This window comes from Dipodomys spectabilis, unplaced genomic scaffold (genome assembly GCF_019054845.1).
Source record: "Dipodomys spectabilis isolate Male_0828 unplaced genomic scaffold, ASM1905484v1 ptg000263l, whole genome shotgun sequence".
Classification (NCBI taxonomy): Eukaryota; Metazoa; Chordata; class Mammalia; order Rodentia; family Heteromyidae; genus Dipodomys; species Dipodomys spectabilis.
The window spans coordinates 1,555,382-1,568,124 of NW_024870940.1; the positions used below are offsets into that span (position 1 = coordinate 1,555,382).

Consider the following 12,743-nt stretch of genomic DNA (forward strand, 5'->3'; position numbering starts at 1 on the left):
TGCCATGGGGAGATGGCAGGAAAGGAAGGCCCCCTGGGACTTGGCAGTGTTGTGCTGGCCTCTAAGGACAGACCTCGAGGATACAACCTCAGACTTTAGGGCTGATGACAAATCCTGGCCACAAATCCTGGCAGAAGCTTTGGAATCACAAGGAAGGGGCCACATTCTTTATCTACTTGCCTCTTCCCACTCTCAGGTCTCCCCCAGCTTCTGTGGGCTGTGGCATGTGTGGACACGGCCCGTGGGGATGACGTGGGAGGAAAAGCGTGGGCCTGGAGAGCAGCCAGTGGACCTGGACGGCGACGAATGATTCCCCCTGAGCGCCTCTGCCCACCATTACTGTCCTTTCCCCCAAATACTCTGAATGGCAAGCGGTGGGGGGGGGGGACCCAGCAGGGGCTGAGTGGGGGGGAGGGTGCAGACCGGCAGCTTGTGGGTTTGGCAACGCATCAGGACTGGCTTTGGGGTTTAAGTTCATTGGGGTCTGCACAGGCATTACTCATAATGAGCTCCCGTCTCAATATTCTAGTCATTGAAGAGCTGTGTGACCCAAGGGACATCACTCCTTTCCCAGGCATCACTGTGACTAACAAAAGGGCTCCACTAGATGCGCTCAAAGGCCTAAGACACTTGCAGTGTCAGGGTGATGGCGCGCCACGAGCGCATCGGAGCAGGAAACTGCCCTGCCAGCCGCGCTGCAGCTGCGCGGCTTGCATTTGCTGTTGGGAAGAAAACTCAAAGCCACGTCAAAGAACTGTCTTGACCTACTCAGCAGGCTGACATGACGTAGACAGACACGAACAGGGAAGCAGTCATTAGGAACCGTCTTGCTCAACTGCAATGAGTTGCTTAGGCCAGGCACAGTCTCGGGAGGCTCGGGCGGGAACTCTGGGCCCCGGGGGGGGGGGGGGGGGGGTCTCTTTGGGCGGGAACTCTGGGCCCCCGGGGGGGTCTCTTTGGAGAGGGAGATAAAGTGATGCAGATGTTCCCATCAGACCCCACCAGGAGGTCTGTCCTGCCCCAGCCCAGGAACTCAGGCCTCTCGGGTGCTTCCCTGGGGTTGAACGTGGCAGTGGCAGGGGAGGGTCCCTGTGTTGGTTGTGAGCGGATCATGGGGCCAGGGGCAGCAACGTGGTATCCGAGCCCGATTGACCCAAGGAATGCCCATACATACCCATCACAACCCTGGCAGGTGTTAGAGACTGTTTATGCAGCCTTGGATTGCCAAGGCGGAAGTCGGAGAGGAGCCCAACTTTTCCCCAGCATTGCAGGTGGCTGACGGGGAACCACCGTGCTGTCCCTTTTGTTTTCCTGTGGGGGGGGGGGCTCTTGTTACAATTGTCAGGTCACCCGCTGGGGGGATTCGACCCAGAACTCGGAGGGTGCTGGCAGCTTGGGAGGTGGCATATCGAACACACCTCATGTCCCCAGGTCCCCGGAGGGAGCCACCTGCAAGAACAGAAAGCTGTCCTGGGGGTGGGGGCTCTTTTGGGTCCCAGTTCATAGCACCAGAGATTCCAGGGTGTGGGAATGGGGGTCACCAAGGGGAGGCCCAGGGAGGACCCTGCAGGGACCTGAGTCTGCACACTTTCTGGGTACTGACCAAGAGCTGCTCAGGGAGACCCGGAGCAGCTGAGCCCCGTAGGCCCCTCTTCCACCAGGTCTTGGGGTGAGCCCGGCCTTGGGGAGACCCACTGGGCCACTGGGCCTCAGCTTCCAGCCCCCACCGGCCCTCCCGCCCGTCCAGGGGCTGCTCAGCAGAGGGAGAACCTCCGGGAGTTGATGTTCATCTTGGTGACCCCGATGAGCTTGAGCGGTGTGGAGAGGCTGAAGGAGGAGGCCAGCGGGGAGTCGCAGAAGAGGTCCGACAGCTCGTCCCGCTCCTCCAGCTCGCAGGTGGCGTCGTTGAGCATGCGCCGGTGCTGGCGGCACGTCTGCTCGATCTTCAGCTTGTTGATGTCTCCGCGCAGGCGCATGAGCTGCCTGGCCAGCTGCTGGTCCTGCAGCCGCATCTCTGCCTGCAGGGGTGGGGCAGAGGTGGCGGTCAGCATCAACGGAGCCCAGGGCCCCGACAAACAGAGGCCCTGCACAGGGCTCCTCACGGATGTCAGGGCCACGGGATAGTCCTTCTGGGAACAAGGGGACTCCCAAGCGCGGGGGTGAAAAGTCAGACACTCTGGGGCTAAATGAGGGTGTGCCTGCCCAACAAAACTCCGTCCCAGGCTTCCATTCCGGAAGAGGTCCATGTCTGTCTGTCCCGGCTTCAAGTGACTCACCGTTCGTCCCCCTGGTGTAGAGATCAGCAGGGGGAGCGTTTAAAGAAGTACGAAGAAAGTATACAGTATAAAGAGAGATGGGGGTCACACAGCCCCCTCGGGAGCGTGGATCCAGGGTAGGAAGGAGGGCACGTGGCGGGAGGCACTAACTCCTCACAGGGCCTCCACAGGCAGTTCCAGAGACAATCTACGTGAAGTGGGGCCCACCCGGCACCCCGGGGGCACCCGCAGGACGTCTGCATACAAGTCAGCAAGTGGGCACGGGAGGGCGTCCACACACTGCCCAGGTCACAGTGTAGCTGAGCCGGTGTGTGGAGAGAGAGGAGCCCGGGCCTCACTCAGCCTCACCCAGCGCGGGCCTGGGACAGGCCACCAGCGGCTCCCACCCAGACCCTCTGATGCCCTCTCACCATCCACTCCGCTTGCACTTGGTAGTGTGTGTGTGTGTGTGTGTGTGTGTGTGACTCTGATGGTAGCTATGGGAATGAATGCAGATGTTTGCATCTCTTCCCCTTCAGGTCTGGAATACAGTGAATGGCTGGGTAGGAAAATCGGTGCCCAGCAGTAAGCACTTCCGGGTTCTGTCTCTGCCTTTCAGTGCTTCTCCAGCTCTGCGGGGACACTGCCAGGCAGCAAGCCCGGGGACAGTTTCTACGTACTGGTTCCCCAGCTCTTCCCACGGGTGCTCCCTTCCGTTCAGGGACTGCTCTGGACAAACCAGCCTGGATTGGAGGCAGTGGAGCTCCACGTGGGCCCGAGCAGGAGGCTCCTTCATTCCAGGGGCAGCCTGGGCCCCAGAGACCATAGACACCTCGGTGAGAGGGAGATGGCCTGTGGTGGATGTGAGCCCCATGGCGGGAAGGAGACAGGGAGCTGGCTCGAGCGCACCCAGGCCCTTCTCTCCGCCCTGCCAGGACCTCCCAGGCTCAGGCCTGCCCTGGAGAGCCTGAGATGCCCAGCCCTAGAATCTATCAGCTTTCAGGTGCTAGTTTAATGCCATCATCACCTGGCCAACGCCCCAAGCGCCTCCCCAGGCGCCTGGCATCCTGCTGGGGACACAGGCGCAGGACTCAGGGTTGTGGTTTGTGGCTTCGGCAATCAGGGCACCTGGAGCGAGGGGGCAAGAGGCCGCAGGTCAGAGGAGGTGGGTGTGCCACAGGCAGAGGTGCGTCCTACCAGGGTAAAGGAAATGGAGGCAAAGAGACGCAGGTTTCTTTGCAGGAGCTAAGAGCATTTCTTGAGAGCTGACCTGTTTCTTCAGGTAGGCAACCCTAAGGCAAGATTTACATAATGCAACCCCATAATTACAGGGCTGTGCTGGGGGAGGAAGAGGAGGAGGGAGATTTCCTGACTTCCAAGCCCACCTGGCCAGGCGAGGTGGCAGAGGGGGTGGGCCACTGGGGCTCTGTGGGGAGGTGGGCGGGAGGATAGTCCCCAGAGAGATGCAGAGACCAGCAAGGCCGCGAGCGAGCGTGGTCCGGGTCAGTCCTCTAGCCCTGGAGCCTCCAGGGCAGGGAGGAGAGGCCGAGCCCTGTCTCCCTGGTCTGGGAACTGTAAGGTATAGAGAACTAGCAAATGAAGGCTGCAGAGTCTACTGGAACAGCAGGGGCGCGGGGCAGGGTCTCCAATAAAGGAAGCCGATTCATCACGGCCAGCAAATTCAAGGGAAGGCAAGACTGCTCCAACAGACTCTCCCTTCCCCCACTCACAGCTACGTCCCTCACAGCAGCTCAAAGACAGAAGCAATTCAAAGTGCGCCTGACTGCTGAACAGACAAACAGAATTCGATCCACCCTACACCAGGACATCAATCGTCCTTCACAAAGAGACTTGAGCACATGCCACAGCATGCAGGACCTTGAAGACATTCCTCTAAGTGTCAGGAGCCAGCCACAGGAAGAAAAATGCTTGGTGATGCCACAGGTGCAAGCTAGCTAGCATGATTGGATTGGGGACAGCGGGGGGGGGGGGGGCATGGGGGGGGAGAGAAAGGGAGCTGGGGGAAGGGTCCCGCTATCATGTATTGTCTAGCACAGATGGGGCGAGACAGAGCCCCAGGTGACGGGCCGTTTGCTGCCTTCGTTCCGGGATTGTACCCACGCTGTCAGCACTGAGAGGCCCAGGCAAGTCTCCGGGGCTATAGACAGACTGGGTAGGAGACCCGGGCCATTTTCTCCATTTTTCTCAGTGCATGCGAAGGAGTAGACCCCGCTGCATTCCCACGCATCCACACGGGGCTGCAAGGCCCAGCTCTTGAGGTGTGTCTTTTTCGTAACCTGTCTCAGGGTTGAGTTTCCCGGAAAGGTTAGCTTTATTGTTCTAGTCAGGATCTCTGTGTAGAAGCCGGGACAGACAGCCTTACAACGTTAGTGACTCTTGTTTGGCCTGTGATCGAGAGCTGCGGTGGCGCGGGAGGGGGGAGGTGGCTCAGGGTTACAATGTGCTGCCCAGTGGAAATGGGAGGTTCTGGGGAACGTGTAAACAGCACTCCCCAAGATCCACAGAAACCAACCTCAGGATGCAGTTAATCTTCTGGGCTGGGAGCGTGTGCCGTAGCAGGCTCCTCCCTGAGGGGCTGGGCTGTGGGTGGCAGGAAGGGTTTGTTGGCTTCTGTCCCCTGGCTGGCTTGGGGTGCAGGAAGGATCCCGCTGGGGTCCTCTTCTGTCTGGGCTCCCGGGTGGGGTGGGCGGGGGGGGGGGGGCGGCAGGAGAAGGGCAGACCAGAGGCCCCGGCCTAGCAGAGCGCAGGAAGCTCCCACAGCCAAGGTGGGATGACCTGAACGGCAAAGGCTCTGCTCATGTGGTAAGGCCTTTGATGATTCCAATTTAGAAGGTTCGAGGCCAGAACACCACCTGCCCCACTCAGGGCTGGTCTTTGGGAAGATGAGGTGCTGCTTTCTGAAGGATGCCCAGGCCTGTGGCCAGGGGCCCTGGCTTCCAGTCAGGTGAGCAGCCATGGGCCGGTGTTTACCCCCCTCCCCCTCCAGGAGGGGTCAGGTCACCCTCCCCCACGGCTTCAGACTGCCCACGGGGGGGCCAAGGGCTGGATGCATGGAAGGAGCGCACCTGCAAGGAAGCAGGGGAGGTGGGCCGCCTCGGGCCTGGTGAGGACCTGAACCAACACTTCTCAGAAGAACAATGGCCAGCAAGTACGTTCACCATCACCAAGCACCGGGGAGTGCAGAGCAACCCCACCCTCACCTAGCTAGAATGGTGGCAATCCGAGGCAAGAGGTAAAAAACGCTGGGATGATACAGACAAAGGAGAAGTCACAGACTGCAGACCTCAGGGAGAACAACTGGAAATAGAACTACTATTTGAGCCAGCAAGACCCTAAAAGAAATGGAATAAAAAGCAATATAGCAAAGAAGTACCTGCACTCTTGTATATATTCTTCACTATTCACAATAGCCAAGCTGTGGAATCAATTGAGATGTCCACTGATAGATAAAGAGTCAAAACATATGGTATAGACCAGCAGTACAAAAGTATTGAGCCACGAAAAGGTGAAATCCTGATGTGGTGGCCATGTGGATAGAATGAGTACATTATATTAAGTGAAATAAGCCAGACACAGCACAAGAAGTGCCTATATGTGCTCACACATTTGTGGAAGCAAAAAATGTTGATCTCATAGAAGTAAAGAGCAGCTGGGTGCCAGTGGCTCACGCCTGTAATCCTAGCTACTCGGGAAGCTGGGGTCTGAGGATCACGGTTCAAAGCCAGCCTGGGAAGGAAAGTCCTTGAGACTCGATTCTCCAATTAACTATCCCAGGAAACTGAGAGTGGCATTGTGGCTCAAAGTGGTAGAGTGCTAGCCTTGAGTGAAAGAGAAGAGCTCAGGTACAGGGCCCAGGCCGGGGAGGAGGAAGGGGGAGCAGAGAGAAAGGAAAGATGGATAATATTCTTTATCACAGCAGGGTAACAACTTACTACACGTTTCAAAATAACTCAAGGGGAAGAGTTTAAAGGTTCTCCACACAGATGCCATAGTTACCTAAGGTGATGGAAATGCTGAGTGTTCTGATTTGACTGTTACATGTTTGTATCAAACTATACTACTGTACCCCCATATATAAATGCACAGACATTGACTTTTCTAATGCCTGGCTGGTTATCCAGCCCAAGGACTGACGTCTGGCTGAGCGGTGCCTTCGGTCTGAACCTTAGGGCCACCAGACCTGGCGTCTGTGTCAGAACAGTGAGCCTCCTTCTAGCAGAGAGTTAGATGAGCTCCTCAAAGGAAAGAGAATGCAGAAGACTATGAGAACGGCACCCCGAAGTTCTAGTCACTGAGAGAGCAGAACGCGCCTTTGTGATCCCCACCCAGGGAGCCATTCAAAGCTCAGGCTCTGAGGCTGGGCAGATGAGAGTTCAAATCCCTGCTCTGCTGGTTAACCGTGGACAACTCTCCTAACTCCAGACCCTCCCTCTGTACTGTGTTGGTCGCACCCACCCTGGCGGAGCAAGGGCGAAAAGGTGTCCAGCCCCAGGCAGACATGGCCACCCAGGAGCCAGGCAGCTGTCCGGGCACACCGCGTCCCCGTTTTCCTTTCCCATCACCTGGCTGGAAAGTCTCCATTATCTCCATTTCATGGTGATAAAACCAAAGAGGATTAGGCAAATTATTTCTTCCTCTAGCCAATATCATTAGGATGTGGTAGGACTTGAAGTTGAATCGAATTACACATTTCATGCTTGCCTCCTCCTCTCCAACCATAGCCAGTTCCTGGGCCAGGGGGTAAGAGTCACCGGCGGGTGCTGGTTAACTCCCGATGCCACCAGACTCACAGCCTGAACTGACAAGAGGGAGGGTTCGCACTTGCAGCAGGTGCCCTGGGCTCCCTGGCTGCAGGTCCCTCCTCAGAGGGGAGACCCTGCCCCCTCCACCTCTCCCTCGGGGGCTGCGCGCAGCACCCACCTCTGGGGCTCAGGGCCGCCTCCAGCCGCTGTTCTGTTGAGCTGCTGTCCTCTGGCCTCTCCTTGCTCCCTTTGTGAGCCTGCAGGGAACTGGGGGCAGGGTCACTGCTGGGAATGGAAGGCCTGGTTTTCTGTATCTTATTCCAGGAGATCCTACGTTGTTCTCACCCGTAGACGACAGAGTGAGAGATGTGTTCTCATTATGCCGGCAGGAAAGAAAGGAACCTGGCACTTTCCTTTCTTTGCCCTTTTGTCCTTTTTCCCTGATCATTGCAGACATTTCAGAAACTGGGCTGGGAAGGTAGCTCAGTGGTAGAGTGCTGGCCTACCAGGCACAAAGCCCTAAGTTCGACTCCTCAGTACCACATACAGAAAAAGCCAGAAGTGACGCTGTGGTTCAAATGGTAGAGGGGTAGCCTTGAACACAGTCAGGCTCAGGGACAGTGCCCAGACCCTGAGTTCAAGCCCCAGGACTGGCAAAAAAAAAAAAATCAGAAACTATAGGCAATTAGAACACATATTACCAGAAGTGAAATCCCAGGCTGCTGGGGGTTGAACCTGGCTGAGGCTTAGACTTGCTCAATAAGCATTCTATCGCACGGAACCACACTGCAGCCCGTTCTGAAACCAGGAAGGTTTGTGCACGGGTGTGGACTGGCGATGCGTCTAGAACACAAGGAGGAGAGGACCCCGGGCCAGGCATGTGGGTCCCTGGCCTGGAGAAGCTTCGTCCTTGCACACGGCCTCCGGCTGGCCCCTTAGCCTGGCTGTCAAGCCTATAACCTGCCTGGCCTTGGTCCTCCCATCCAATGCGAAGAGCCAACATGGCACTGCTGTGTGTGAGAGCGAGACCCCAGAGCTGCCAGACCCGGCTGTGGCCATCCTCTGACGGGCCCTTCAGCAGGTTAGCTGGCGGGTTTGGGCCTCAGAGAGCTGTGCCTGGACCTGCCAAAGCTGTGCATTTGCCAAGTAGGCAGCCTGGGCATGAGAGGCTCCGTCAGAGGCTCCGCCGGGAGCTGTCTCCGGCTGGTTGGCAACAAGCACAGGGCGCCAGCAGACCCTGCGTCTCCAGCCTTCCCGGCACTCAGCCCCTGCCTGATTACCACCTGTCAGACATCTTCTCCACATTTTCTCACAGGTATAAACACCTTCTGGAAGGCTCTGTCTGCAGGGATCAAACACCTGTGTGCAACTAAAAATGTATCTGTGGCTGGCGCCCAGGGATTCTCACCAGGAAGGGGCCGGGAAGCTGGGGTGTCGTGAAGGGGCCGGGGTGTTTTGTCTTTGGCTCGGCCCCCACAGGCCAAGCAGAAGCCGTTCTTATCCCTGTACTTCACCGCCCAGGTTGGCACGGGGGATTTCTGCACCCCACTGCCCGGGACTCTGGAGTGTTGGAAGATGTTCTGCGTCCCAAGCTCAGCTGGAGAGCGGAGGCAGGCACCCACACGCCACGTCAGGCCCTGCCCACCTCCTCCTTCCCAGGTGTCACGCACCACGCCGGCCACTTGGCCACGTTCCGAGGTGGCCCAGAGGGGAGGAAGCTGGAGGCTGTGACCTTCTGGTATCTGGGACATCCTGCGCCCAGCAGCCGGGCACAATGGCCACCTCACCAGACCCTGTGTGGGTGCCCTGCGAGCAGTGAGTCTGACCTTAGCCTGGAGGAGTCAGAGGCTGCTGCAGCCATCGGGGCCCAGCTCTAAAGCCACTCAGAGCCAGAGTCTGGCCCCACCCGGAGACGTACATGGCGGAGCATTCGCTATTCCCTGTGCCCAGGGTGTCAGGAGTGACTTCCCTTTGCCTAATGGTGACAGCCAGGAGGAAGGGGGAGGGGGGGAGACCATGGGCCCCTTTCCCTGCTTTGTAAACCTGTAGAGATCAGGCAGTGCTCTGCTGGGGGAGGCAGAAGATGGGCTAATGATCTTCCAGACCTGGCACATTCTCCCCTAGCAGGGCGATGCCAACAACCATCTCTGCCTAGACTAGCTGCTCCTGGAGCTGCCAGGCACTCCGGGGTCAGAGCCTAACCTTTTCTGGGAATCTGGGCTTCTGTTGAGCGGGGTGTTGGGCTTTGCCTAGGGAATCCCCCTCACCACACCCTGAATTATCATTTCGGTCTATTTTCTTGTTTGGACTGGGATGTAAGAACAGGAGAAGATGTTCAAATGTAGTTGTTTCTACCTCGGTGAGTTGGTGCTTCATTTCTGTCCCAGGTAGATCTGTCCTGCCGCTGTCCCTGGCCTGCCTGCCAGCCTGCTTTGGGGAGACCACTTGGGGGGCCTGTGGTCCCTGGCCCATGGGCTTTGGACTCTCCTGAGTTCCTCCGCCCAGGCCAAGTGGCCGCCTCGGCCCCGGCAATGTGAGACACTGATGGCAGGGACGGGGCCTGGGCTTGTCTGGGGGCCTCTGGGTCTGCCCTCTGAGGTCCCTGCTTGGTCGCTCGGCCCATCTGTGCCTGTTTGATTCTCTGACACCCCAACTGTGGTATTTATGACACAGAGTATCCCCTGAGAGCCTGGTGGAAGTTCCTCATCAGGCCTCATTCCCAGACCCATGGATCTAGAATCTTCCAAGGGACTTGGGGGTGGAGTTCATAGGTCACAGCCCTCTCAGCACCTGCAGATGGACCCCTGCCACCGGGTCTCAGCTCCCCAAAGGCAGAGGCCGCATCTGAGTCTTGACTCTACTACTTTCCAGTCCTATCACCCTACAAGGCCACGCGACCTCTAGGAGCTTCCGTTTACTCAACTGTAAAACCCAGACATTCACAAGAAGCCCCTAGGATTGCTGTAGGAATCAAAGAGAAAGGAGGGCTGGGATCTCATTCGACCCATTCTCTCTGCCTGCACCCCGTGTACTTTGTGAACTGCCGCGCCTTGGTGTTTCTGTGAATTCACAGACTTAGGAAATGGACTGCCTTGGAGGGAGAGTGCTTGGGCAGCTAAGACTGTCTCTGCCTGTCGCATTCCCCTTGCAGTCTGTGTCCCCTTCCTGAGAGTGGGGTGCCCAGAATGGCCATGCCATGGGACAGCCAGAAGCGGTGAGGAATGCTAGCAAAGAAGCTGCACGCGGTGAGCGCTTGCTGGGTGTTCCGGTGTTCCCCACCCCTGGGAGCAGCAGAATGGATCATGCTACTCAGAGTGAGGCCCCATGACCCAGCATTCCTGTTGCCCACTTCAGCCCTGACAACAAATGCCCTCTGTCCCCTGTGGATCCCACGCTCCACATGCCCTGAAGCTGCTCCTGCACCTCGCCCACCTTCTGGCCCTCGGGGTACCTTGGGCTGCTTGGCCTACCACGTTCCCGCACCAGCGATGAGCTGGTGGGGCACAGGCAGTGTGGTTACGCGAGGGAGCACCCCAGGGAGCCCTCGCCCATTAATGCCTGCAGGATGATTTCTTCCCTATTTCCTGCTCCGAAAGGGGGTCTCTGAGGAATGCGAACTTATTTGGAGAGTAAATAGCTCTGTTCCCAGAAGCAACAAAATCTCAAATGAACCTGAGACCCACACATTGTATCCTTGGTTAAAGGATATTTTCTGTTCCTTCTTATGAAAACACATCAAAGTGGGTTTGCCTCAGGAATTTGAAGAGCAGCCTTTAATCTGTCCTGGGCACTGGCTGTACATCTATCTCTCACACAACTCCACGAGTAAGAATCCACAGGCGATGTCTTCAACAAACACCAACAGCCTGGACACGCACTCTATCACTAACCACATGCAGTATGGGATGTGTGTGCTGAGAAGAGTTTCCAGCTAATTAGATACCTGCATGCTACAGCATCATTCCTTCCTACCCACAACCCACTGCATTTCAGCGCAGCCTCTCACAGGGATTTGTTTTCCAGAATTTTGCTAGACACACCAGTAGTACTTTGCCTTCCTTGTCCTGAGATTATGACCAGCTCTGAAAGGCAGCTGGCTCTTTGCTGCTTGTACAGCCAGACAGCCTGACCAGTGGGGTTATGTGGGCCTCAGGTGGTAGGAGATTGCAAAGGTTTAGCTACAAGCTTGGCCCAGCTGAGAAGCCACCAAGCTGGAGGACCAATGGTTTTCCCCTGGGAAGGGAGCAGGACAAGGCACCCAGGCGGTGCCCCTCCCCTCTTTCCCTAGGCTGAGATTCATGTAAGAGAGGCTTGCATGGGAAGGCATCTGCTGTGCCAGTGGGCAGGAAAAGGGCAGAGCCGCTGGGGTCCAGCTCCGTGCTGCACATGCCTCATTCCACCTTTGCCCACACTCATGGCACCTGGAAGGCCCAACCCTGCTTTGATTTCTGGGCAGGCTCAGCCTCCTGGGCAAAGCCTGCGGCTCAGGCGTGAGCGGTCATGCATCCCTGGGAAGCCTGGAACGAGTAGTTCAGAACTTTCCAGGCTAGGCCTCCACCCTCACTGCAGTCCCTCGCACAGTTACAACCCCCACACTAAGAGTCCCTCCTGCAGTTGGCCCCCCAAGACCTAGCTTGAGGAGTGCAGTCCCAAGTCAGCAGTCCCAGCCACAGCAGCAGGGGAGGGGGCCTCAGTGAGCGGGCAAACGCCAGGATAGAATACTAGACTCTGCTGGCGCGTGGGCAAGGTGGGGCTGAGCAACCCAGGTCCCGTGTAACCACAGAGAAATGAGATGTCCTTTGTCCAATCGGACATGAAAGTCGGGGGCATGGTTAAAGTGGATGAACACATCCATGGGGGAGAGGAGACCCACAGAGGAAGGCAGAGAGAACTCAGCATCCTCTCCGCTCTTTTCTGGAGGGTTCTGGGGTGGGATGGGGGCGGGGAGACACTCACCAGTTCCTTCCTGAGCCAGGCTAACGCCTCATCGATGCTTTGGAAATCTTCCAGCTTGCCAATGGACCCTGACGCCCCATCGCCCCCACCGACGCTGGTAGGCTGGCGGTGCTCTCTGGGCTCCCTCGGGGGCAGCAAGGGCTCCCCAGGCTCACATTCCCCCTCTTCCAGGCTGGTCTCCTCCTGCTCGGTTGCCGGCCTCGGGAAGGGCCACGTCTGCTCTTCCAACTTGGCCTGCCACTCCAGGTAGGAGGGCCTGCGGGTCTCCAGCCTCAGCTTCTCCGTGAGGGCCTTCAGGCTCCGGAGGTGGTCATCCGGGGGGGCTGCGGCCGACCCCTCCTCCTCGCCCACGTCTTCGATTTCAATCTGGGGCACAGACATCGTAACGCCCTCCCAGCAGTCGGGTGAGGAAGCTGATGAGGGCGGCGAGGGAGGCTGGTAGGGTTGCAAGCTTGGTTCCCAGTCCTGGTAGGGCCTCATCCAGCTGGGGTTGGGGCTCCTGAGGGCATCGCTGGGATGGGGCCCAGCCCTGGAAGTTGAGCCTTGGAGGCTGGGAGGGAGGGAGGCTGCAGGGTTGGCCTCAGGGAGAGTCCTCTGGACCGGATCTGCTGGGGCGCTCAGACCGAATCACAGAAGACAGGAACGAACAAGCGGTGTTGGCTTCTGCCGAGATCTGTCTGTCCCGAAGGTGCGTTCAGACTAGGGATGGGCGGGAAGCAGATGGGGCGCTGTGCCCCTGGGCGAGGGTAGGAGCTGCCAGTCTGCAGGA

General features: G+C 57.8%; 1 protein-coding gene across 1 annotated transcript; it reads right to left on the reverse strand.

Moving 5' to 3' along the window:
• Positions 1–1,754: 1,754 nt before the first annotated feature.
• On the reverse strand, positions 1,755–12,369 carry Fam167a (family with sequence similarity 167 member A). The gene is made up of 2 exons (XM_042699901.1): positions 11,975–12,369; positions 1,755–2,018 (listed from the first exon to the last, which is right to left on the reverse strand). Exons 1-2 carry the CDS (start codon positions 12,353–12,355, stop codon positions 1,755–1,757), a joined length of 645 nt encoding a protein of 214 aa, XP_042555835.1. The 5' UTR covers positions 12,356–12,369.
• Positions 12,370–12,743: the final 374 nt, after the last annotated feature.

What these genes read in the sequence shown, in the direction of transcription:
- Fam167a (XM_042699901.1), bottom strand. Translation starts at nt 12,355, where the DNA reads ATGTCTGTGCCCCAGATTGAAATCGAAGACGTGGGCGAGGAGGAGGGG. An exon ending in CCTGGCTCAGGAAGGAACTG is followed by an intron (nt 2,019 to 11,974) that starts GTGAGTGTCTCC and finishes CCACCCCTGCAG; the next exon opens with GCAGAGATGCGGCTGCAGGA.